Source organism: Rasamsonia emersonii (assembly GCF_000968595.1).
Source record: "Rasamsonia emersonii CBS 393.64 chromosome Unknown ctg1118621760364, whole genome shotgun sequence".
In the NCBI taxonomy this organism is placed as follows: Eukaryota; Fungi; Ascomycota; class Eurotiomycetes; order Eurotiales; family Trichocomaceae; genus Rasamsonia; species Rasamsonia emersonii.
This window is the reverse complement of record NW_013563051.1, coordinates 1-24355: the sequence shown is the minus strand read 5'-3', so window position 1 is coordinate 24355 and position 24355 is coordinate 1. Positions and strand designations below refer to the sequence as shown.

The 24355-nt window shown below is 51.3% G+C and overlaps 4 protein-coding genes across 4 annotated transcripts; 1 reads left to right on the top strand and 3 right to left on the bottom strand.

The window, feature by feature from the left end:
- Positions 1 to 917: 917 nt before the first annotated feature.
- T310_6099 (uncharacterized protein) lies at positions 918 to 5797 on the bottom strand (the record flags this gene model as incomplete). The annotated part of the gene is made up of 3 exons (XM_013471058.1): positions 918 to 2510; positions 2573 to 3693; positions 3727 to 5797. 3 exons carry the CDS (start codon positions 5795 to 5797, stop codon positions 918 to 920), a joined length of 4785 nt encoding a protein of 1594 aa, XP_013326512.1.
- A 2285-nt stretch (positions 5798 to 8082) lies between these two features.
- T310_6098 (RNA helicase) lies at positions 8083 to 10244 on the bottom strand (the record flags this gene model as incomplete). Its single annotated transcript, XM_013471057.1, has 4 exons — positions 8083 to 8337; positions 8402 to 8662; positions 8723 to 9444; positions 9524 to 10244. The coding sequence occupies 4 exons, from the start codon at positions 10242 to 10244 to the stop codon at positions 8083 to 8085; spliced, it is 1959 nt and encodes a 652-aa protein (XP_013326511.1).
- Positions 10245 to 13372: 3128 nt separating this feature from the next.
- T310_6097 (DUF907 domain protein) lies at positions 13373 to 15764 on the top strand (the record flags this gene model as incomplete). Its single annotated transcript, XM_013471056.1, has 4 exons — positions 13373 to 13742; positions 13807 to 14588; positions 14656 to 15156; positions 15213 to 15764. The coding sequence occupies 4 exons, from the start codon at positions 13373 to 13375 to the stop codon at positions 15762 to 15764; spliced, it is 2205 nt and encodes a 734-aa protein (XP_013326510.1).
- Positions 15765 to 16523: 759 nt separating this feature from the next.
- On the bottom strand, positions 16524 to 18031 carry T310_6096 (U1 small nuclear ribonucleoprotein C; the record flags this gene model as incomplete). The annotated part of the gene is made up of 7 exons (XM_013471055.1): positions 16524 to 16578; positions 16642 to 16817; positions 16860 to 16957; positions 17099 to 17470; positions 17540 to 17614; positions 17677 to 17817; positions 17902 to 18031. The coding sequence occupies 7 exons, from the start codon at positions 18029 to 18031 to the stop codon at positions 16524 to 16526; spliced, it is 1047 nt and encodes a 348-aa protein (XP_013326509.1).
- Positions 18032 to 24355: the final 6324 nt, after the last annotated feature.

Genomic DNA, 24355 nt, shown 5'->3' with positions numbered 1-24355 from the left:
ATCGGATGTAGTACTTGTGTATGTACTTATTAGCTCTCCGTTCAATTACTGTCTGCGCTGTGCAACACTGCAAATCACCTCGTTAGTTCGTTAATCTCTCTCTATTCTTTTTAATCAGTCAAGGAAGTAATAAGAGATGAGTGATTAGTGACGAATGAACTAAGTTATCTACCTAGGTAACCTTAGGTAGCTCTGTTTAAGGTTGATTGATGTCACCCCACTTTTGTTTGGTCTTGAGCTTGCTTTGCGGGGCGCAGAGAGATCATGAGTGGGATGGAATTGAATGCTGCCAACCACCGAGAATATTATATTAATAATTAATATCCAAGTTGATAAATGGAATCATGCAAAGAATTGATGATGATGATGATGATGCAGAATTATACTTCAACTGAAGCCATGTTCATTATCATGTGATGCCGGTCCAACAGCTTAAGATATGTAGATAATAATTAATAATACTTCCTGCATAACGTAACAACATTCGTATCATATCATATGTATCTGCTCTTCCATCATCCAGGAGCTGGGAGAATCAGTGCTAAATACACAGCGGCATTGCTTTTTCTTTTTTCTTTTTTGCATTGCATTCAAGTACCAACGTGACCAACATTCGTTCCCTAGGAAGTTCAAAAAAAATCATGTGCATGTGCATGTGCAGAGAAGTAGCTATGTGTCATGTCATGACATGAGTGCAAATCAATCAATCAACATGGACAAGGGTAAAAAAAAAAGATTACAGGAAACCGTCGTAATAGACAGAGAAGGGGGGAAAGGCCAAATGTTCATCCATCCATCCATCATGTCATCTCATTATTGACAGTTAGAAAGAAATGGAAAGATTTTTTTCTTTTTATTTTTTTGGAAGTTGACTTAATACAGTCTCGTCCCGTTGAGAAGTGCGCATGCGGTTCACTTCAGTACTCCTCATCCCCATAGTCAATCTGGGTCGGACTTCCTCGATAACGCTGCCGCCTCATATTCGCAGGGCTGTATCGCCCAGAACTCGTGATCGGACGAGGCCCCGTCGGTCTGCGCTGAGGCGGCTGGTGAGAAGCAAACCGCTCCGTGTAGCTCGGCTGTTCGCCTTCCTTGATCTTGGGGGGTCGCTGAGGAACCAGCGGACCGTCATCCTTGATCTTAGGAGGCCTGGGCGGAGCATTCTGCCGGTCCACCAGGGAGCCCGTCTCCGAATACCCGGCATCCGAGATGGGCGTCAGACGACCGCCACTGCCGTATCGATTGCCTGTCGCACTCATCTGAGGGAGACTCGAGTTGGATCCCCACGCGTCCGAGTTGGGAGAAACCGGGTTCACAAAGTTCTGGGCCTGCGACTCCAGACGAGACTGAAACCGGTCCGTGGGTCCTTGTCGTGGTTGTGGATGCTGCAGGTTCAAGCTGTCCCGGTGGGCTCGATACTTGGGATCATCAGACACCTGTGAAGGAACAAGAGGAGATGGTGGGCGGTTCTCCTGCTGCTCCTGCTGCTGCTCATCCAGCGTGTACCTGGACCGAAGCCTATCATCCCCGTTCGGGTCATAGTAGTCCGCAGTGTTGTAGGGGCCCTGCTGCAAAAGGTCCACACCAGAGCGGGATCCCTCAGACAGAGGTCGTTCTTTGCGCCCAGGCTGGATAGTATTGCGGATATTCTCGCCCACCGAGGACGCAGTCGTCTTGGACCAGCGCGAGATCTTGGGGAAGAACGACGAGCTGCTTGATTTATGCTTCCGGGACTTTCCCTCGGACTTCCTCGGTGTCGTCTCGTTGCTCACAGCACCCGTGACGCGCGGAGGAGTCGCAGCAGGTTCAGAAACTCCCCGTTCCTCTTGATGCGGCAAGCGGTCGTCGTATGGGACGTCCCGTTCCAGCAGCGGTTGCTCGTGCTCGTAAGTCTCGCCTTCTTCGTCTCCCTCGGGGACAGTGCTGACGCGATTCTCGGGTCCTCTCTGCGCACTCAGACCACGGTTCTCGGGAATTGGCCGGGACGAGTTGGAAGTGTACCCGGATTGGCCCGTGGAAGAAGTGCCTGCTTGGCCTTCAGGCTCGTAGCCATCCTGGTATGAGTTTCCAGTCTGAGCGTTGGAGTTGATGCTTCCTGGCTTAGTTCCCGCTCCCACGCTTCGCCCCTCCTGAGCCGCCCGTAGCGCCTCGACTTCATCAAGGAGTTGTTCGAGCATGTACTCGATCTTGCTCAGGTCGTTGGAGGACTTCAGGCTCAAACTCTTCAACGCCCGTCGGAACACATTTCTCCGCTTCGATTGCACGTCTTCCCCATAATCGTCCGTGGACGCGTGACGAGAGGATTTGGAAGGAGGTTGTGGACGCGGACCACCGATGACTCGTTGGGTACGCTCGTGCTGTTTGTCGTTCGCCTGCATGAGCATTTCATCCTGTTGAGCAATGAACCTCTTCATGTCTTCAAAGGAGTTGCGCATCTCGGCCGCACTCCGCACCAGGGTCACGAGAATCTCAGTGTCCCTGGCGTTGCGTTGCGCATCACGGACGGTAAGCTGTTTCGACAAGTAGTCAGAATCTGAATCATCAAAGGCGAAATTTTTTCATTCTCACTTACATGCTCCATCAAAGCAATTATGTCTTTGGATTGAATGCTCTCAATGCCTCTTCCCGTGGCGCCATCATACAGAGGAGACGGTATTCCATGGGAATAGCCGCTGAAGTGCCGCTGTTGCCCGGGCGTCGCGAACGGGTCGTCATCGTGAGGGGGGTTGTCAAAAAGAACAAGAGGGTTAGTGTCCAGAGTGCTGAAGCCTTTGTTGCGGGGCTCCGGAGTCGCGTTGCTCGGGGACATTGGATTAGCTGCGGAGATGTAGCCCTCATCTTTCGCTCCCGGAGGGGTAGAAAAGATACGTCCATCCATGTAATTATCTCTTGCGTAGGCATCTGCAGCAAATGCGTTTCCGTAAGGAGGCTGGGAGTAAGGCTGGTTGTAGGCCACACCGCTGCTGTCGTGTTGGGGAGGTAAGTTCATGTCTTGCAGTTGAGGCGGTGTCGGATTGAACGGCCAGTGGTCTCGATTTTCGTGAGGAATACCGCCGATGGGGCCTTGGATAATCGAAGGATTCGTATTGATCTCAGATTCGGAATCCGGAACATCTTCAACCTCAGGGGCATGGCGATCCTCTGCTTCCGCACCAGGAGTGTCAGGGAGATATTGTTCACCCTGTTCGTCGTTTTCTTCATCTGACTGCGTAACACTCTGAGGCGGAGACGTGGCACCAATCCTCTTGGTAAAAGATTTCTCGTCAGGACTGTTGGCATCATGTTGTTGCTTGAGCGGGCTGCCTCGACCACTTTCTGGTAAGCTTCGGCTTGGAGCTTCGCCGAGATGGGGACTACCAGGAGCGGATCGGTTGAGGGAATCAGCCTGCGACTGAGTCGGGTTTGCATCAAGGACGGAGGGATCGAGCAGCGAGGCAACCGCGGACTCGACCGCGACGGGCGGATGGACGAATTCGGGATTGGCCCCGACTCCTTCAGACACCTGCCGCCCAGTGTTGTTACCTTTGTCCAAGAAAGGTGGTGCATCGAGGCTGTCATCAGTATAGTTGGTCATGTGTTTCTCATCAATCCTTGGTTCGCTGTCGTGAGACGCCTCGTCCTCTCCCGAATGCTCGCTTTCATCCTCAACTTCCGACTCGGTGGTTCTCCGCGACTCTTCTTCGTAGCCGAGCTCTGTGCCGGATTCATGTTGTCTAAGGATCGTACTTCTACTCTCCTGATTCTGTCGGATGGATCTCGCTAGGTCCGTGCTGGGTGCGGAAGACAGAGAGTCAATGGAGTATCGATTAGACTGGTCAGTCTGCTTGTCGAGTTCTGCCTCGTGCTGGTCATGGTCGCTTGCGACGCTCTGAATAGGACTCAGGGCACGTGGACCGTCATGGTGTGGATGACCGCCCAAAAGATTCGCGGCCGCTGCAGCAGCAATGTCACCCGTGGCGCCTCCGTACTCCTCGTCTGCATGAGGTGAGCTACTCTTTTCACGATCACGTCCGGGTGGGGTACGCGAGGGGGATCTCGAAGCAGGCGACCCGACTTCACCCAAAGAACCACGAGCCACTTCACGTACTGGACGAGGAGTTGGCGTCTCTGTTTCCTCCGTCCTCTGGGAAAGAAGAGACTCGCGAGTCAGCTCGGTGTCGATATCACTGCGCAGCGGCATAGGCGGCACATTGTGTTTCTGGAAGATCAAGTCTGTATCAGAATCATTGATGCTGTCGCTTTTGGTGTGACTCTTGGCTCTCCTCTTTCGACGTTCCCTGGTGTCGTCGAGAGTAGACTTCGAATCATGGTGTTTGAGGGCTGCAGCAGTAAGAGCTGTGCCGACGATTCCTGCAGCCTCCGCGTCCCGGAGGCCCTTGCTTCTCTGTCGTCGCAATTTTTCCTCTTCGGTTAATTCCGGTCGATTCCCTGGTAGCGAGCCCTTTCTCACGTAGATTTTCTCCTCTGACGGAGAGGTGGTCCCTTTCTCTTTCGATCGTCTTCGTTCCTTGCGATCTTTCTGGCGCTCCTCCGACTGCACGAGCCCTTCGTCCTTGCTGGTTTTATGCAGCATAGAGGAGCTTTTACCGATGTCGGGAGCACTGGAGTGCTTCGACAACTGCCGTCCCAGCTCATCCTTGGAGGTCCCGGAGGCCTGAGATGCGCTGATGTCACGTTCGAACTTGGCCTTGTTCGAGCTGACTTTCTGGTCCTTTTTGAGCTCTTTCAGTTCCGGGAGGATGAGTCGGCGGATTGCATCTTCGACCGTCTCGAGGAGTTTCGGGTTGTTGAGCGATGACCGGGAAGAGCGGAAGGAATACTGATCACCGGACTTGTGGCGAGAAGATACCGCAGAGCCGCTCAGAAGGCTGGACTCCACACTGGGGGGCTCTTCGTCGTGATGTCGGTGGGATCGCTTCCTGAGAGACTTGGAGTCCGTTTCCAAGAGCTCCTTACTTTCGCCCCGGCTTCGACTCTTCTCTGAACGCTTGCGGGTGCTGCTGGAGACATCACCAGCGGTGCTGTTCAGCTTCTGGGCCACCTTGTAGGCGATCCTCTCTCGACTGAGACTACGACTTCGCCGGCGAGAAGGGGCTTTGAGCAGGTCACTCGCTTCCGCAGGAGGCTCCCCCTGATCCAGGCTCTGGCTTCGCTTGCGCCGTGGGGCGGGAGAAGCCAGCGACCCTTCCAGCATACTATCCGGAGGCATGGAAGAGATCTCAGACGCCGGCTGAAAGTACCGGTCATTGGACAGTTCGCTGTTCTGATCGCGATCGACAAACTCGATCTCTAGCGGTGGACGACGCTGCTGGGTGCCGTGCTCCTCCGAGCTGACACTCTGGTCGTCGCCACCATCTGTCGCGTGTTTCTGCTTCGACGGGGGGCCGAGGGAGATACGGCGGGTATACAAGGCCTTTTTCCCGCTGGTTTCACTAATCTGGATATGGTCGCTCTGATCTCGCAGCTTCCTGGCCGCAGACGGGGTGACCTTTACTCGGACGCTAGGTCTGGAAGTCAGGCCTCCTGAACCCTTGCCTCCTTCGAAATACTCGATGAGGAGAGAGGTCTGCGACCGATGGGACGAGCGAGAGAGCTTGGAGTCGTCGCCCTCATGCTTATGCGACCGTCGCCGCGTCGAGATGGTAATGGGACTCCCGTCGTCTGGAATGGAGTAGGAACTTTTATCTGTGCGTCGAGAAACATCAGTTGCAAGATCGGTTGCAGTCGCACTGCCGGCCGTATCGACCACGGAGTCTGTGGGGGCGGGCAGCACTGGACGGCGGGTATCAACACCCATTGTGAACGGGCTCTCAGCAAGTAGAGCGCATAATCAGTGGAAAGACAGAAGTGCACCTGACTGATGAAATGGTTTTAATCAAGTGTAGATAAATGCAAGTAGAGAGCGTGCGTGCGTTGTCAGTCAGCGTGGGGAGGCTGCTTCCTCTGATGCGGTGAGGTGATTGAGACGGCAGTGAAGGTGGTGCTTTCAGACACACTGTTCTGTCGACAAGCGCTGGAATACAGTCCCTGAATCACTGCGATTTTCAATCTTCACGCAGACAGATCCCTTTTGCTACAGTAGAGACAACGACATCAGTCAGCGTGGACTTTGCTGCGGGACGGTGAAGTCCTACCTGGATGGCCTGTGGGTAGCCCAGCACCGATAAGCAACCGCCAATATGGTAGGGCGCCAGATCCTCCACAAGCAGCACGACCACCCTGCACGCCAAACCAGCAAGGAGACCGCAATAAAGGAAGAAAGGAAAGGAAGAAAGCGACAAACGATGAACACCAGGAGGAGGAAACAGAGAGGAAAGACGACGAGGGGACAGAGGAGAGAGGGAGAAGCGATCGAACTCGCAGGGCAGCCTTAGCGGCGACAACAAACGCAGAGGCTGGACAAACCGCAATCGATCGCCTTGGTTGGCCTCGCTGGCGGGGACTCTGGACTCTGGAGAGTGCTCGGGGCGGATCGCTCGCGGGACCCGGAACCAGACACCAGCGAGCCACACTGACAGGCCAGGAAATCCAGTGGCTGGGCTCGCGGTGATCGGTGATCCGCGGTGCCAGAAGAGTACAGTACAACAACGGAGGATTACTACCTGATCTGGACGCAGTACAGATGCAAGTCGAATTGGACGAAAAATCTCTCCTTCAAGTCTGTTTCACACTGTTTTACAACTCATCGTTCCTTGAGCTGTGCATCTGTTTTCGTTTCAGACTTGGACTGAGAAAGAGAGAATAAGTAAACGAGTATGGATTAATTTCCTCCGTAGTCGAGGAGCTAACAGGGGATAGCCCTTGTGATTTTTTTTGTTCCCGTTTCGTTGCTACGATGCCGTTAACCAGGCGTGGTGTCACCGTGATATAAACCAGCCTGTCGCAGGTTGCAACGCCAGATACGGAGTACGGAGCACAGTACATACAAGGCAGAGAGAGTGACTTGAATAATAATGACTTGCATGGGTCTCGAGCTTACGAGTCGTACTCTCGCAAAGAGCCTCCGCAGACCGGGTAATCCCCCTCCAATAAAACCAGCTGGTAGACACATCCTCCGAAAGATAGAACTCAAGTGGCTTTGTGGAAGATAGAATAAATAGAAGAAGATCAACTCGAAGTAACTACCGATGGCAAAGCAAAGCAGCTGGCGGGCGAGATGTGAGATGTCGCCCCGACGACAGGGCCATGGCCAGCCACCCAGCCTCTAAGAGTTAAGTTTTTGCATGTTTCCACGCTTGCCAACTCATCAGTGCACACCATCTCTCCTGCGATCGAATCACATCGCTCTGGCGGCAGGGACGCCAGTTGTGATAGGACACGATGGAAAAAGGCTGTTTACGACGAGGTAACGTTGGCTGCTGGCAAGAATAGTCAATCAGCATGTGCTGCTGCTGCTGGTCAGCCACATGACATATCCCGTCTCAGTGGCCCAGCCTCTTTTCGTTGCAACGCCCAACCACCTTATTCGGACAGTATCACGATCTTTCCTTACCAAACCCCGCAGGCAGTACGGAGTACTCGGTACTTACTGATTATTCTAAGATTAGCAGTATAATATTAATTAATAGTTATCGATAAGAGTTATCTGCCAGTGTTTGCGGCTGCAAATAGTTAATACTAGCCTTGTACTCTGTAGTAGATGATATAACTATTATTCCACAACACTAAAGAGTATGTAGATTATATATTTACGCAATACACACATGTAGGCTGCCATGCTCAGATTCGTTCCAAATGACAACGACCCAAATAGTCATTGAAGAATTTTTCATTTTTTTTCTTAAAAAAAAGGAGAGAGAGAGATTGTATTGAAACAATAGTATCGAGGATAGATAGTGAAGTACAAGGGAGAGAGAGCATGTCTGAATAAATGCTTCCTACATAGGTGCCGACTAGACTACAGTGAGAAATCAGCACAAGAAAGGCAACAAACTCCAATTTCCCAATGAATGGTACAGAAATGCAATGCAAGACTTTATCAACAAGACACACCGGCCCCGACAAAGGGCGACGCTATTTGCAACTTTTTTTTTTGGTCCTTAATCCTCCGACATCTCTCTCACTCCCTTATTATAGAACTGTTTAGTCGTCCTCGCGCTTTCGCTTGAACTTCAATCCCTTCGACTTAGGCTGGCTGCCGTATGCTCGCCGGCCCATCTTCTCTTGCTTCTTGTCCCGGCTCAGACTCGATCCGAGCTGGATGTCGATCCGCGGCGGAGTCGAGAAACCAAAGCTCTTGGCCACTTTGACCAGATCGAGCTTGTGCACGTCAAAGACGGAACGGAGGGAGTGGGAGGCGTAGGCTTGCAGGTAGGAACGGTAGCCTTCCTTGGCGGACTGCAGATCATCGAGTCAGGATGAAGAAATACAAAATAGATAATGACCGAATTTGAAAACCCACCTTATTGAGATAGTAATTCTGGGAGATCAGCTTCTCTAGCTGGGACTGAACGTTGATGATTTTCTTCGCTGGAAACTCAAACTCGACCACCGGCACGCGCGCATCTTTGAGATGCTTCAGGAACCCGACCTCTGACGGCTGCAGGAACAACAAACTGCGGCCCCTGCCATTTGTGCCTCGTGCCGTACGACCAACGCGGTGAATGTAGTCACGCGGGTCATCCGGAGGGTCAAACTGGATGATCCAGTCGACAGCGGGGATCTGCGACACCATGGGTTAGCACAGCTTCAGGGTGCCAAGTTGAACATGGATCGAACTCACATCTAAACCTCTGGCAGCAACATCGGTGCAAATCAAGGTTCCCTGCTTCGCGTTGCAGAACTCAAAGAAGGTGTTGGTTCGTTTCTGTTGCTTCTGTTTTCCGTGGAGGTCGAGAACGGGTAGGTCGATATAGTTGAGCAACTCGGCATGGTACTTGACGCAGTTGCAACTGGAGAAGAACACAATGATCTTCTTCTTGAGGTTCCGCTTCAGGAAAGAGAAGAGCAGAAGGAATCGCTTGTCCGAGTCACAGATGACGTAGCCCTGCTCCAAGCCATCGACGGTGCTATGCTCCTTACGGTGATCCACATTGATGTAAAGCGGCCCTGGCCGAAGAGAAATTCGGGCCAGGTCCTCGACCTTGGTGGTCTGTGTAGCCGAGAAGAGCATCGTCTGTCGGTCCTCATTAGGTAGGATCTTGACGATCTGTCGCATTTCGTCCTCGAAACCAACTTCCAGGATCCGATCCGCCTCGTCGATCACGAGCGCTTTCAGGTTCTTAAACACGAATCCCTGGGTATTTTGCAGGTGATCCAGAAGACGACCCGGAGTAGCAATGAGCAGATTGACACCTTTCGAAAGCTTCTCCGCTTCAGCCCTGCGGTTTGCACCTCCGATGACAATACCGTAAGTCTGCGAGTGGTGTGCCATAAGTTCTCTAGCAACACCGAAGATCTGGAGTGCAAGTTCGCGAGTAGGAGATACGACAATGACACCCGTGCCTATTGAGGAAGAAGCCAAGTCAGCCAACACGACCAAGACCAGCCTGTTCGACGTATTGACGTGTCTCAAAATACTCACCGTTTCGTGGCTTGAACCGCAAAGCACTGAGCATCTCCACAGCAGGAATTAAGAATGCTAGCGTCTTCCCTGAACCTGTCTTTGCGGCACCAAGAACGTCCCTGCCTGCCATCAGTGGAGGAATTCCTCGCCGCTGAATCTCAGTCATGGTCTCAAAGCCCATGCCCTGGATCGCTTTCATCGTCTTCTCGGAAAGATTGAGGTCTGAAAACTTTTCTGGATCGCCTTCAGTCTGTGGTAGACTGACAGCGGTTCTGGAGGGAAGATCCGCGCCATCATCTTTGGATTTGTCCTCCTTGTCGCCATCTTCGCTTGATTCCTCTGATTCCTCTCCATCTTGCTCCTCATCATCCTTCTCGTCGTCCTCCTCGTCATCTTCTTCGTCGTCTTCGTCGTCATCCTCCTCGTCGCTCTCCTCATCAACCTCCTCCTCATCCTTCTCGTCGTCATCTTCTCCAGAGCTTTCTTCATCACTAACAGGTGCAGTCACTTCCTCGGCACTCTCGCTCTCGTCTTCGCTGTCAGAATGGCTGGTCTTGCGCTTTTTCGAAGGTTTCACTGCCGCGGCGGTATCCACCGTCGAAGAAGGGTCCTCTTCGACGGTCGCTTTCGAGGTATCGCCATCTTGCGTTGTTGCTGCCGATGCACCTCCACTGCCGCCGCCATGCTTCCTCTTCCTCTTCTTCGACACCGTCTTCGCAGTGTCTACGGCGATTGGCATCTCGCCTAATATCCCTTTTCAGTGAAAAGAAAAGCCTATAATCTCTTTAGAGAGATTCCAGGCCGACAAAATATAAACAATCTAAATGGGTTTGATGGAAGTACTTGTCTGCCTTCTGCAACTTTTTTTTTTCTGCCGAAATTTTGATTTTGCGGGCGGAAACATTATTCGCGGTCAAAGTTCTTGCAAAGCTCTGGGTCACGTGCTGATAAAGCCGATACACTTTTGTCCGTCCCTATTGGTCCGTGCGTTATACAGGCTCTGAAACACTGCCAGGTAGATAGGTTCTTTAATTCTTCTTTGTGATGAAATAAACGAAGGTATTGTGGATTAAGACAGTAGAATCTACCCTGCCTTACCTGTAAAACCGGGGAACCGTCTGCGGTATTACTCAAAAAATAAATAAAATGAGTAATAACTCTACGACCTATTTCAGGGGCCGGAATTAGGAAGGCGATTTGATTTATTATACTTTTCCAGATCCTTGACAGTATTATCCTAGCTGTCATGGGTGGGATTTACGATGATGACAGAGCTCACCAACCAGGAAACTTCTTTAAAGAATTAATCATGTTCTATATCGGAAACGCCAGGAGAACTTCAATGATTATCCTTGCGATTTTGGAATATCGAAGTTCATAAATAAGATGTCTCAGATAGCCAGAGTCCCTAAAAATTATTTTCCTGTCTTGGTCTATCTGTAATGGAGACATGGATACTTCTACCACCTGAGAGTCAATCTCCAAGGACGGTCGAACAGAGAAAGGCAGTTCCATGGGCCTAATTGATTTATTCTAGATGGGCAGGTTAATACTGCACTTAACTGAAGGCATTTGCTGAATGATCACAGTGATAAAGCTCCAGCTCCTGATGACTACCTATCCGTATGCTGGTTAAGTATGACCCATTACCTGCAGTCTCACGAATAGCATGGCATGGTTGCTTTTCAGATATCCAGCGAACATTGCCTTCAGCTGACGTGTAACCGAATTGTCCATAAGCTACGTTGTAGATAGATTATTAGCAGCAGGCCTCAAAATTTCTTTTTAGATGACAACGCAATCCTAGTCAACTTCAGTATGTATATACGTGCTGCAAACCTCAGTTCGGTGGGGCTCCGCGTCATGAGCAAGCCTGCGGCACCGCTCGCGCGTCGATCAAATGTGGGTAAGGCTAGAAGAGGACAGTCCGACAGATTCGGTCAATTCGATGGCTGGCTTGGAGAGGACTCGTAGTGAAGCATCGTATGTCTCGTGGCTTCACTCCAACTGTGGCCGCGAGGGTAATGTCAAGGAGATCTTCATCAGTTCATCATTTGGATATAATGCAAGGTCAAGACAAATTATCAGGGACTTGAGGGTCACACTGCAGCTGATTCAAACGTGTCTGGGAACCTGAACGGGTATAGCTCCCAGGGAGGTGGCTGTGTTGAGACAGTTTTAAGCGCAGACTATGTAACTGCCAGGTTTGGGATCCAGACACTAAGATGCGCAAGGGCTTTTAAGATGGTCGCAGGGGATGGTGATCGAGATAGGCCCCTCTGCCCTGCAAGCGATAGCGAGAGGGCCAAGAGGAGGTCAGCACAGCGATCCTATAACGACGAATTATTCCCATAATAGAACCGGTTCGTATACTCGAATTTTCTGGGGAAGCCGACATGACCATATTATTATACGCGAGACGTCGCAACAGCGATGGGTGGCTGGGGCTAAAACTGCACCTGAGGTTGCAGGCAGGTGGCGTCAGCAGATCCGTCTCAAGGGCGTGGACCAGTCGGCAGTCAGACATTACTGTGTGAAAAAGGGCAAGACAAGAAGACCTACCTACATATATGGAAAAACGAGAGGAATAACCATGAATAGAAACAGGGCATAGCGTCCGTGGTACGGGTGATGAGAGTGTCCAGGGACCAGCGGCCGCCGACCAGTGGCGGCGAAGGGCCGGAACGCAGAGGGAGAGGAACCCCGGGTCAGTTAGACACCAAAGCATGGCGCTGTCGACGGCATCCCGTGGGCAATCGTGGATTCGCACGAGTGTTCGTAACCTACTCCATCTTCCGTACCGTGATCTCCGGTTGGCCCGGCCAAACCATGGGCACGACCTGCAGAACCAGCTGCAGTCGCCGCTAGCCTCCAGGACGCGCGTGCAGGAGGGCGGTTGCGGTCTGCGAACGCATCACCATTGCTAATCCTGTGGCCGCACGCCTCTCCTCGTAATAAGATACTGGCCTGTCTAGTGACTCTTTCAGTCCTGATTCCTACCGTCTTGCTTCCATCTCTCAGTACAGAGCACAATCGCTGCTGGCCCCTGGACCGGGTCGCTCACTGCTAGGCATCCGCGCGGACCCCTAGGCTCTCCACTCGGGCGGTCTAATCCCTTCTCGCCCCGTTGAACTTGGCACCCCCAGGCGCCACCGTCTCCCAGCAGTCCTCTCGCTGACTCCTGTCCTCCATCACTACTGCTACCATCTCTCCATCCGCTCCGCCAGCCTGGAAGAGATCAGAGAACGGACAATCCGCCAGACTGTGCTCTCTGCCACTCGTCCAGTCGGCCTTCTCTGCCTTCCGGTTCTCCTCTTCTGGTCTTGTTTTTTACACGACGCCTTGGCCATACTGTGTGTTGCCGTCCCACTCGCTGTCCTTCCTTCCGCGTCTCAGCCGTCAGTCGTTTCGACCTCCCATCCTCCGACAACCACACGCTCGTTCTTAAAAAAAAAGACTCTTCTCTCGCCGATTCACTGGTTGGGCCCTTGCTGCCGTCGTTGCGCCGTGGACATCGGTCACACAGCTTAGGAAATCGACCCAGGGGTTCTCCGTTCTCCGCCATCACCAACCCAACCCACCAGACGACTCCCCTCGCGAAAGTCCGATGACGCCGTAAGAGTCTATGGGCAGTGATAGGAGAGGCATCTCGACCATCTCACAGTCTGGTTTGGAGGTGTCTGGGTGACCCACGATTCCTACAACGTCCGCAGCTGTCACGGGACTTCCGCATTCGGCCATTATCGACCGGCGCTCTGGAGTGCCATCTTCTCTCGTTTCCCGTCGCAGATCGCTTCTTCTCATCATCTCGCACTCTCTAAGAATCCCCTTCTCTTCCGACTGTTCAGCGCAGCGAAGGCTGTCAGGATGCGGTTACTCGCGTTATTTTCGTATCTCTTCGCCTTGGTCACCCTGTCGCCGCTGGCTGCGGCCACTCGGCTCATCGAATCCAAGTCCTTGAACCCTTGCATGGAGAACTCGAACTTTACTGCGTCGCTCTTCAATGTCGTCTTCACGCCCGACAACAAGACGTTGATGCTCGACATCAACGGCGTCTCCTCGATTTCCGGAAACATAGTGGCCGAAGTGGAAGTCATCGCCTACGGCTACACCGTGATGAAGCAGGAGCTTGACCCTTGCAAAATGAACCTCGAAGGGCTCTGTCCGATGAACACGGGTCAGATCGATCAGAAGTTCAATATCCCCGTCCCCGCAGAAGTGATCCCGAAGATTCCCAGTATGTGCTGCAGGCTATAGGGTCAATACTCTGGTTACAGAAACCGACTGACGGTTGTCTCTAGGTATTGCGTACACGGTTCCCGATTTGGACGGTGAAGTTCGGGTCTATATCAATTCAACGGCCACGCAAAAGACCATTGCCTGTGTCGAAGCGAATCTTTCGAATGGGAAGACGGTCTACCAGAAGGGCGTCGAGTGGACTGTTGCCGTCATCGCTGGCCTGGGTTTAGTGGCCTCCGCTATCACCTCCGGTCTGGGCCACTCGAACACTGCTGCCCACGTCGCCGCTAATGCCCTTTCCCTCTTTGGGTTCTTCCAGGCGCAGGCCATGATTGGCGAGACGGCCGTCGCTATGCCGCCAATCGTCGAAGCATGGACGCAGAATTTCCAGTGGAGTATGGGTATCATCCATGTAACCTTTATGCAAAGGATTTGCACTTGGTATCAACGTGCCACCGGCGGCACTCCCTCCACCGTGTTGTCCGACCTGGCCACGACCTCCGTTCAAGTCCAGAAGCGATCCCTGGATGTTGGGCGCGAACTCTACCGGAGAGCCAGTGAGCACCTTCTCAAGAGGGACAATTCCCCCATCACTGGGTCCACCAGTAAGGTCGTTGTGTCGGGCCTCAACCGAGTCGGCTTCATTGCCAATATTGAGGAGACTAACATCTTCATGACGGGTCTGATTTTCTTTGTCGTCTTTGTCGCCCTTGTCATGATCGGTGTTGCTCTCTTCAAAGGACTCTGTGAAGTACTTGCCAAATCAGGGCACATGAAGGGCGACAAATTCCAAGATTTCAGAAATGGTTGGAAGATCGTTATGAGGGGTATTTTGTTCCGATTGGTGAGTAGCCTTGAGAGAGAATCCACATGCTGGACGCCATGTCTAATATCACATCGCTTCTTTATAGACCTTGATTGGCTGGGCTCAAATGTGCGTCCTCTGCTTATGGGAGTTGACGAAACATGACTCGGCGGCAGAAGTTGTCCTTGCCATTGTCATGTTTCTGTCCATGGCGGGAGTCCTGGGTTGGGCCGCTCTCAAGGTCATTCGTCTTGCGAAGCGCTCCATTGCCATGCACAAGAATCCAGCCTACATCCTCTACTCCGACCCGACATGCTTGAACAAATGGGGCTTCTTGTATGTGCAGTACCGAGCCACCGCCTACTACTTTGTTATCCCCGTGCTGGTCTATCTCCTGGTCAAGGGAATGTTCATTGCCTTTGCCCAGGGAGCACCCGTTGTGCAAGCCGTTGCGTTGGTTATCATCGAGGCTGGCTTCTTGGTTGCAGTTAGTGTCCTTCGCCCGTGGATGGACAAGAAGACGAATGTCTTCAATATCTCGATTGCCTCGATCAACTTCCTGAACGCTATCTTTTTACTGGTCTTCAGCGATGTTTTCGATCAACCTGTAAGTTTTGGGCATGATGAAGACCCCTTGGAAGTCGTGACTAATCTAGTCTTTAGGGTATTGTGACCGGTGTGATGGGTGTGGTTTTCTTCATCTACAACGCCATCTTTGCTCTGGTCCTTTTGCTCCTTGTCCTTATTGCTTCCATCTATGCCATTGTTTCGAAGAACCCAGACATGCGCTACCAGCCTATGCGGGATGACCGGGGCTCTTTCATCAAATCACAGACCCAGTTGACGACGGAACTGGATGCTTTGGGCGCGACCGCTAGAGGTGAGACGAAGCACAACGCGTTCGATGATGATGCGACGTCATTCTCCAGTGGGAATGGTGCGAGCATCAATCGATCACATCAGGAAGAGTCTCACAACAACACCTCGCGGTCTCCTGTTGACCCATCCGTGCCGCTGTTCCCAAGCGACGCGTCCTCTCGCCGTGGCCCGCCGCCCTCTTACAACGAATTTCCAGGTCGATCAATGAACAGCTCGCCTGCTCCGCGAGCTTACGACAACACTTTCAACCCTGCGTCCGCTCTCGCCAGCGCGCACAACTACCGACAGCAGAACAACGCGAGTCCGTGGCAACGAGGAGCCGGATATGATCATTAGAAATCGGGGCTACGAAACGTGTTCTTTGCTCCTCATTTTTCTTTTGTTCGAGATGAAGATATGCCACAAAACTTGGTTTTAAGTGTTGTGTTCTGACGGACTGAAGAAGATTCTCAGTCCCTCGGCTTGGGAATATCCTGTTACTCTATCGAGTGCTTTTCTTTTCTCTTTTATGGCCACGGTCCCTGCATCCACTGTTTCTGTTTCCTATTCCATATTCCATCCTTATTAGCAGGTATTCTTGCGTCAGATTATTTATATATGGCGTTTAGACAGTATGTGCAGGAAGTGGCCCTGGGGCTGTGTCTTTTTTCTTCGATTTATTGTACATTTTATTTCCCCCTTCCCGTTCCAAAGAGAATGGGATGGCATTTTCTGGCTTGTCAGTGTTGCCTTGGCGACCGATTTGCGCATGGCGTCCCGTTATGTATGGGTTTTATCTCTTGAAAGGGAGTCTGCTGGGCAAGTGGGGATTTATTTAGGGCGAAGACATTATTAATTAGCACACAGGATCCTGAAGCGCTTAAAATAATGTCTGTCCTCGCTGAGCCAGTATTTTTCATTTTTTTTATTTTTTGGAATATTTTGGAATACATATTCGGCACGGATCCGAATCGATCAGATCAGATCAGAACAGTCGACAACAAAAAAAAAAGCAAATGGGGCCAGACCCGGCGCTTGTGGTTTTTTTCCCCTTTCCTTTTCGCTCATTCCGTTCAGACCGTCTCCTTTTATTCTTAGGCGTATCTATCTATCTATCTATCTAACACATGGTGGAGACAGGGCACAGACGAGACTTTCCCGGAAGATCGTACTGTCAGTTTATCCCCATTGTTCTCAATCTCTCAGATATCCCCTTGCTTATTATACTACTTACTTTTTTTTCTTTGTCTCTGTCTGGAAAACGGCGAACTGGGTTTTTTTTGGCTTTGGTTTTGGCTTTGCTTTTTGTTCTTTTCTTTTGTTTGTATTTGTTTTGTACTGGAAATCAGTCAAGTAAGAAGTAATAGGTTGCTGAACTGAATCTGTATGAATGAAATCGTTGCTGTCAAACTATATAAGTGAACTATTATTGATATTACATAAATTACATACATGGATCGATCGTACACGAATCATAACATAGATGCTTTCTATTTTCATTTCTTTCGAATTCTTATTGCAATGCTGTTCTGCTAACACGTAAGGAGTATCTTGTATTGGATAGTATCATCTAGGACAACAACAACAACAACAGAAAAAAAAAGGAATATAGGAAAGGAATAAGAGCGTAAGTAAGTAAGGAAAACGTAAAGCAATGTAACAATGCATTAATTATTTTTTCTCGCTTAGACCCGGAGGAGGACCGGAAACCCCTGGTGGCGGCGCTGTGCCTGGAGGAGAGTATGACGATGTTTGTCCCGGGGGACCGCTGGGAGGCGCGGAGCTCGTCGTGCCAGGCGCGCCGGGAGGAGCTGAGCTTGTACCGGGAGCCCCTCCCTGCTGTTGGCCTGGAGCGGGCGGGAACCCGGGTGCGCCGGGAGGGGGAGCTTGGAAGTTTGGTGGGAAGCCACCAGGTGGAGGAGGGAAGGGGAGGCTACCCGGCGGCATGTTAGGAAGAGGAGGTGGCGGGAGGCTTGTTGACGTTGTTGTTGCGGGAGCTCCGCTGGTCGATGAAGATGGTGGTGGGAAAGGGGGAGGGAATGGCATGCCTCGGCCTCCAGGAGCTATTATTATATTGGCGTTAGTTAAGAGTCCAGCTTGTTGGAATTTGCCAAGATAGGTAGATGACTTACGAGGAACGCCACCCGGAGGCGGAGGTGCACCAGGAGGGAAACCAAAAGGTGGAGGGGGCATCTGTCCAGGCCGTCCTGATGAAAAAGTCAGCTACCAGGGCCACTTTTGACACCGTATATATCCAATCGAGACTAACCTGGAAATCCATACGGAGGCGGAGGCAGGTATGAGCCGGGTGCACCTTGCTGCAACATAGGATTTGCGGCAGCCTGGCCTTCTGCGGCGTACGAGTTTGTAATCGAGTCGATGACCGACTGCGCCTTTTCATGCCCGATTTCTGTATTCAGTCAGCTCAACTCGGACAATTGGAATCACCCAGAGAGCATGGGGAATTTAATCGAAAACAAAAAGGGGGCCATACGCTGATAGTACTCCAGCACGTTTCTCAAATGATTTCGTCCGGCATTGTGCGCCTTGCGCACGCTCATCGAGTCGTGCGTGAGGTAGACATCGCAGTAATCACCTGTTGGTCGAGAATAGGCAGTTAGCATTGAGTCGTTCCAATGGAGGTTCATTTATCATCTAGCTGATGCGCAAAGAGGCGGAAGCATGGATCACGGGCAAGACCTACAGAAGTGTGCAGAGAAGGTCAGTTAAGGACTCGAACAGAACCTTCGTGGGGAAGGGGGAACTTATATTTCGGCATCTTGAACTACGGTATCTCCTTCAGCCGCGCTTGGGACACCGAGTCCACAGAAAACAGTCAGCGCTCAAAGGCGCCTGTTGCTGCAGAAGCTCGCTGCTCTTTCTTTTTCAATGACCAGCCGATTGTTGTGCGCGACGAACTAGGCAAATCGGAATCGAGGACGCACAATAAGGGGCACGGAAGATGATGAAATCCGCGCCAACCCTTGCTGAAACACTTTATCAGGAGGATCGTCGAAAATATGCGAATTGGATATGTCCTGTCTGAGAGGTGAGGTAATCTGGCGCGGAGATATCAAATGTGAGGTCTTCTCTGGGCGGTGTGAGGCGGCAGAATAGTATCCAGATCGATTGCCACGTGATCAGGTGGATACCTAATTGGGTAACCTTTTGTCATCCAGAACTCACGAAAGACCTCGTACATTCGTAGCTCACTGCAACCCTTTACAGAAAACCAAATGACAGTTCTAAGTAAAATTTGGTCAAAAAGCTAGCATACTCAAATGTCTTCTCCTTAGAGGAATTCTAGGGTGATTTGAGAACTCCCACGCGCCTTCTGGTGAACAGGGTTTTACTGAACCAGGATCGTCCATCTGCACAAGCTGTTGCTGCTGTGTCCTAGGTGCGCGAGAAGAGAATTGTAGATAATATATAGGCTGCTGCCTACTAGCTACTGAGCAAAAGCAAAATCTACAAGCACCTGGTCAACTGCCCTTCCTATTCTAGTAGGTAAACAATACTGCCTTAAGCTTGCACAATTAGGGTAAGGGGCAGGTGAGTAAGGTAATCCCTGTACAACTATTGCGCAACTAGGGTAATTAGTGCTACACAAACTCTCCTGCTGCCTTTCGTCGCATTGATTCGCGTTTTCCCCCGTGCCAGCGGGGGAGGGGGGAGGGGGTAGTCGCTGAGTTCTGTAACAGGGGCACGCCTAGTTTCGAGAAATGGAAATCCTGATCGGTGGGCTCGGATGTCGGGGGTCAGGTCTTAAAAAAATCAGGCACTTCAAGTGCGGAGAGAGATTCAAAAATCGGGATGTAAGTAACATTGGATCATATCACCGCAACGGTCAGTGCCCTTAATCTTCCCACGGTGACTTCACGGGTTCGAAAAGAAAGCTCGGGAGGAACCGCTCCCGCATTTCTTCCGTTATGGACGCGGCGGTGTGCGCATACTCTTCTTCAAGCCAGGGCTGCCAGTCCCAGTCGACCCAGTTGCCAAATTCAAAGGCAGGGCGACGGACTCCATGCCATCGTAGTAAGGGAGAGATGTAAGTTCCCGGAAGAGCTTTCGCTTCTACAGCGGGATCGTCAGAGTAAAAACTTGTCCGGCCGAAGAGAGCATCGCCAAAGTCGATAAAGACTAACGGTCTTTGATCGTCACATCCAGATCTATTATCATCAGCCAAAATGATGTTTCTCGGATGAATATCTTTGTGAACAATGTCTCGGGAGTATAGCAAGGTTTCGAAATCCACCACAGCCTTCATGATCCGTTGACGTTCCCGTTGTGAGAAGTTCCTGGGATCAGCATCTCGCAGTGGCAATCCGGGTATGAACTCGATTAAAATGAGACGCACAGAGCGCGTGGTGTCTGGTCTGACAGGGATATCCAGGGTAAACGATCAATAATATTTGGGTATCATCGATCCCTGAAGATCGGAAAGGGCCGCATAAGCGGAAACCTCGTGCGTGAAATGCTTATCCACACAGAGGAAGAGGTTCACATAGCTATCATCATCAAAGAAATAGAGAGGGTCGTAAATTTTAGCGACTAGGCGTGTGTCCTTTGTCAAGCCATCCAAACGAGGATCGGATTTGAGAATGCGAACCAGGACCACCTGGGAATTGTGTTCGTCTCCCACTCGTAAAGGGGCATCGATCTCCAGATCGATGCTCGAGGAGCCGTCGGAACCTGACAAGGGAGGATGGCGAAGACACCGTTCAACAGGATGCAGTTGTTTTCTTTCGAGTTCAGCAGCTTCGTCGCTCAGGCAGCAGCCTGAAGTCACTGGCGTAGGAGGAGGTGGAATGTGTTCACGAGCAGTGAAGCGCCAGCATTTGATGTAGGAAACCGGAGGGGTTTCAAATTGTCAGTCGACAGAGTGCCCATGCTGTGTCTTACTATTCAGTGCAAAGGAGATTAGTTGGCAAGTGCTTAACAGAAGGGCAAGATCACGTGAGCTGGCGTTGCAGGTGGAAAGGGAAAAGACTTGAAACAAGCAGTGCACGAGTTTTGACTGCAGTTAATGGCCTGCAAGAGAGTCTGGAGTTGTTTGTTGTATGCCTTTTGTCTTGTGCACTGTCCTCCAGTGTACAGAGTATGTACTCAATGCTGTTAGGTAGTCCGTGCATCTGCCCATATACAATGTATTTCTGGAGTGGCCTGGCTGTTATATACCGGACGTTAAATCCAGGAGAATTGATTTTAGTATAGTGGAATTGTATCCAAGAGATCATTGCCTACATAGGTTGGTAGGTGCATACATAGGAGCTGCTCGTGTGGCTTCAAGAGAATAAAAGCCAGCTTTATCAAAGGTCTGGTTGTTTCCGAAGACGTGTGCGTGCATTTCCTTTTCAGGGGATAATTAATTGAGAGGTGTTCCTCATCGTTGACTATTAACCTTTCTTTTCCTCGAGTTCCTGAATGAAGATATGAGCCTTACCGTTACTGCAAACAAGTGCCATTTGTGCAGGTAACTGTTTGCTCCACCGCCCTTACAACCTAAAATTCATCTCTTGCCCTTTTCTCCATTAATTGTATAAGCCTAGCCTTCAGCGTGATAGCCCTCAACGGGCTACCGGATGGCTTCTGCTGGGAGTCGTATTGTATACCCAATCCAATTGCGATCTTACTGAGATGGCAAGGGGCTTCTGTAAGTTATACACCCCCAGTCATAGCCATTGAGTACAACCTCTCTCAGAAATGGTATAGTGGCCGGGAGAAAGTATCCTCAGTCTATCTCTGTAGATCGAGCATTGATGAGAACAGACTGTTATTTTTCTTCTCAGAGCTGAAAGCTTTGCATTTCCTGTCACTCGTTGGGGTTGCACAGATGATTGTGGAGGATCTAACTAAAAAGAAAAGAATGGCATCTGTCGAGATTGTCAGCAGACTGAAAAGTCTCTCGTGTTGCAGAAGGATTCATTAGAATATAGACAGACAGTCTTGAGCCGAAAGTAAAGCATTATATGGTCAGACAGGGTGTTGACTGGCTGCAAGATATACAATGGCGTCCGAGAAACAGATCCCTATACGGTATGGGCAGTCACGAGGCAGTGTCGCGCGATTACTGCTCTTCCTCGCAGAGCTGAAGAGGGCCAAAAAGCCCCTAAAATCCTGTCTAGATGAGTTAATTCCTCGTGTGTCTTTCCCGCCACATTGCTGACTGCTTACTGCGAGCCCATCACGCGCCACGCAAATTGTGGCTCTCTGAATGGGGCACACAGTCAGCTGACCTGTCTTTGGAGCAGGTTAGCGCAAATTTCAAAAAAAAATTTTTCTCTTAGATTCAGATTCCATTCATATCGACTTGACTTTATAGAAACGATAGACTGAGAAGGAAATTAAGGAGAAACCAGAGATGGACCGTTACAAAGGGTATCCAGTTCAGGTAGTAGGTTGGGAAAGGCGTGAGATGAGATGCATTCAGCAGTAGGTAGGAAGTGACGTCGACTAGCCGGAGTGGGCGGATTACGTGACGTAGTCAAGCCAGAAAGGTTTTGTCTGGCAGCAAGGAATAGGCCCCTGCGTACTCTGTCCGCATAGTAGTAAGCAAATAATTTGCTGGAAATATCTCGAATGTGGCCACCTCTGCCCATCTTCATTTGTTGGGAAAGACTTTCGACCAATGGACTCTCAAGTCCCGGTTGTAGAGTCCACAAAAGCCCCTCTGTCAGCATCCATTGGACGTGCGACCCTGATCTGAGACTGATGCATGCAGCAGCATGAAGTGGCAGGGGGAGGACGAGGGGCGCCGTTGGATTGGAGATCCCAGGATTGCGGGGTTGAAAATCCGGGGAAAGAGCGCAGGGGCCAGGAGCGGCAATGCGGCAACAGGGAGAATTTTTTTTACCTAGGTAAACCGTAAAAGGGCAAAGAGCGGAGCGCCGCGGGCTGAAGAGCAAACAGGTGACGCCGACACGGCGAAAGAGACCACTCAAGAGTGACAGCCTGAGGCCGATGGAGAAGTGAAAAATTTTCCGGGGAAAACTACGCCAGTCGATTTGCCCCGTGACCAGTCTAGAGTCTTGGAAGCGAGCCCGCAAGGCCCACCATGGCAGCCAAGCAAAATAGTTCTTTGACGAATGCAGTGGAGATGAAAGAGCAATAATTATTGAAGTTAACAATGCGGAGTAGAGCCCGTGGACAGAATGTAGCAATTCTCAGGGTGAGAAGTGGACGGACTCGACGGAGTGTTCTTCTGTACCTAAGTAGACCCAGCCACTGACGAGTTTTAGAGGGCCTCGTGGCTACGGAGATCCTGTGAGACGTGGCAGCAGGACGGAGGTCAATTGGACGCTTTGGCCAGGAACACCTGGCAGTTCACCACAATGTACTCCGTACTCTGTACTCCGTCCGCAGTACCTGTAGGTAGGTCCGTTGATTATTACGTCAGGTAGAGCGTGAATGAAGACAGAATCCCGTACTCCGTACTCCGTAATCATCTCAGGAGAATTGCTCTGAATGATGTGACATATGTGGGGAATTGTGCCTGTCTTTCCTCGAGCACCATCTCCCTAAATGGTGACTCCTGAAGCCATACGGAGGACTCCGTCCTTGGGCTGTACAAGACAGGCAAACAGGGGTGGAGCATGGTCCTGGGATCTACATGCTACATTTGAGCCAACAGCAAGTCATCATCTGGTATGCAGTAGGAGACTCTGGTAATGCCCTGAATGGGCAATTGTCCATGACCTCAGATCGATCACAACATCAGTCGAAAGCGGCGTCAGAAATGGCATCATCCAGAGGCAGCGGTGAGGGATCAGCGACCAGAGCAGCTGCGTGCTCTCAGGGTCTGCCCATGAGGCTGTGAGAAGCTGGCTGCAAAGCGACAGTTAGGCTCTGTGACGGGTCTCAGGATGCGCTGTTTTCTGGCCAGCCGACGTGGAAGCTGCGGTCTCGTGGCTTTGCAGGCTCGAATCCTCAATTTCCATTACCCCCAGGAAACAGGGCCCCTTCCCCTTTTGCGGCGGCGATTGGCTGGGCCGCCAATTTCTGTTACGTTTTGCCGCTGCGGCCCTCTTGGTCGCGCCCGGTCAGCTGACGCCCGCGAGGCATAAAGCGGCGCCGGGGGTTGGGTGCTGACTAAGTAGGTCTTCGATGGCCTTCGACGGCAGGAGGCGCCGAAGAGGCCCCGTGCCGGGGATAGCCGCGCAGCGACGCCCTTTGGCGGCCACCCAGCGCGCTCCTTTCGGGTAAGCGCGGTGGCCGCCCTGAGCGACCCCAGAAAGCGGCAGATCCGCGATGACGAGGGCTGGCCGTTAACTGCAAAGCGCGGCCGCAGCAACGGGGCGAGCCAAGGCGCGACAGCGAACCGTGGTGCATTCCGCCGTCTTCCTTTGTTGCTGTCGCCAGATGACCCAGTCAGTTACTCCATAGTCCCTTTCCAAATTCTGGATGCGCCAGTTTGGTTCCTGAGGGTCCTCCCCGTGACGATGGTGCAATTTTTATTTGGCCTTTGCAACGGGGCTTGCCCTGTCCCAGACATGCTGGTTGCATATAAAGCTTCCCCGCGGCTGCTCCTGACCCAGGCCCAATACCACAGTCCTGCCACAGTGAATTATCATATACTCGCTTGTTCTCCTTTGCATACCTCGTTTACCCAGTAGAAGTTGTCTTTCTACTAGACCTGTGTCATACACAATTGGGCAGTCTCTTGAGTGCATCTCCTGCGTCATCGATCTTTCAGCAGTTCCATGCTAGATTGCTCGAAGCTCTCTGCACCTGCATCCAAACCCTATCTAGAAAGAACATATACGAGACCAGCAAGCATGCCGTCATCAACCGCCTACAAGCTCATTGAGCCTCACCCTTCAGTACCCAACACAAAGCGCCCAGCCCTGCATATGTCAAGAGGAGGTGCAGGCAATGTCATTTCTCTACAAGGCACCAAGACCACCGATTCTCAGAATGCCGAGGGGCCTGCATCCTTAACACGTCTCGAC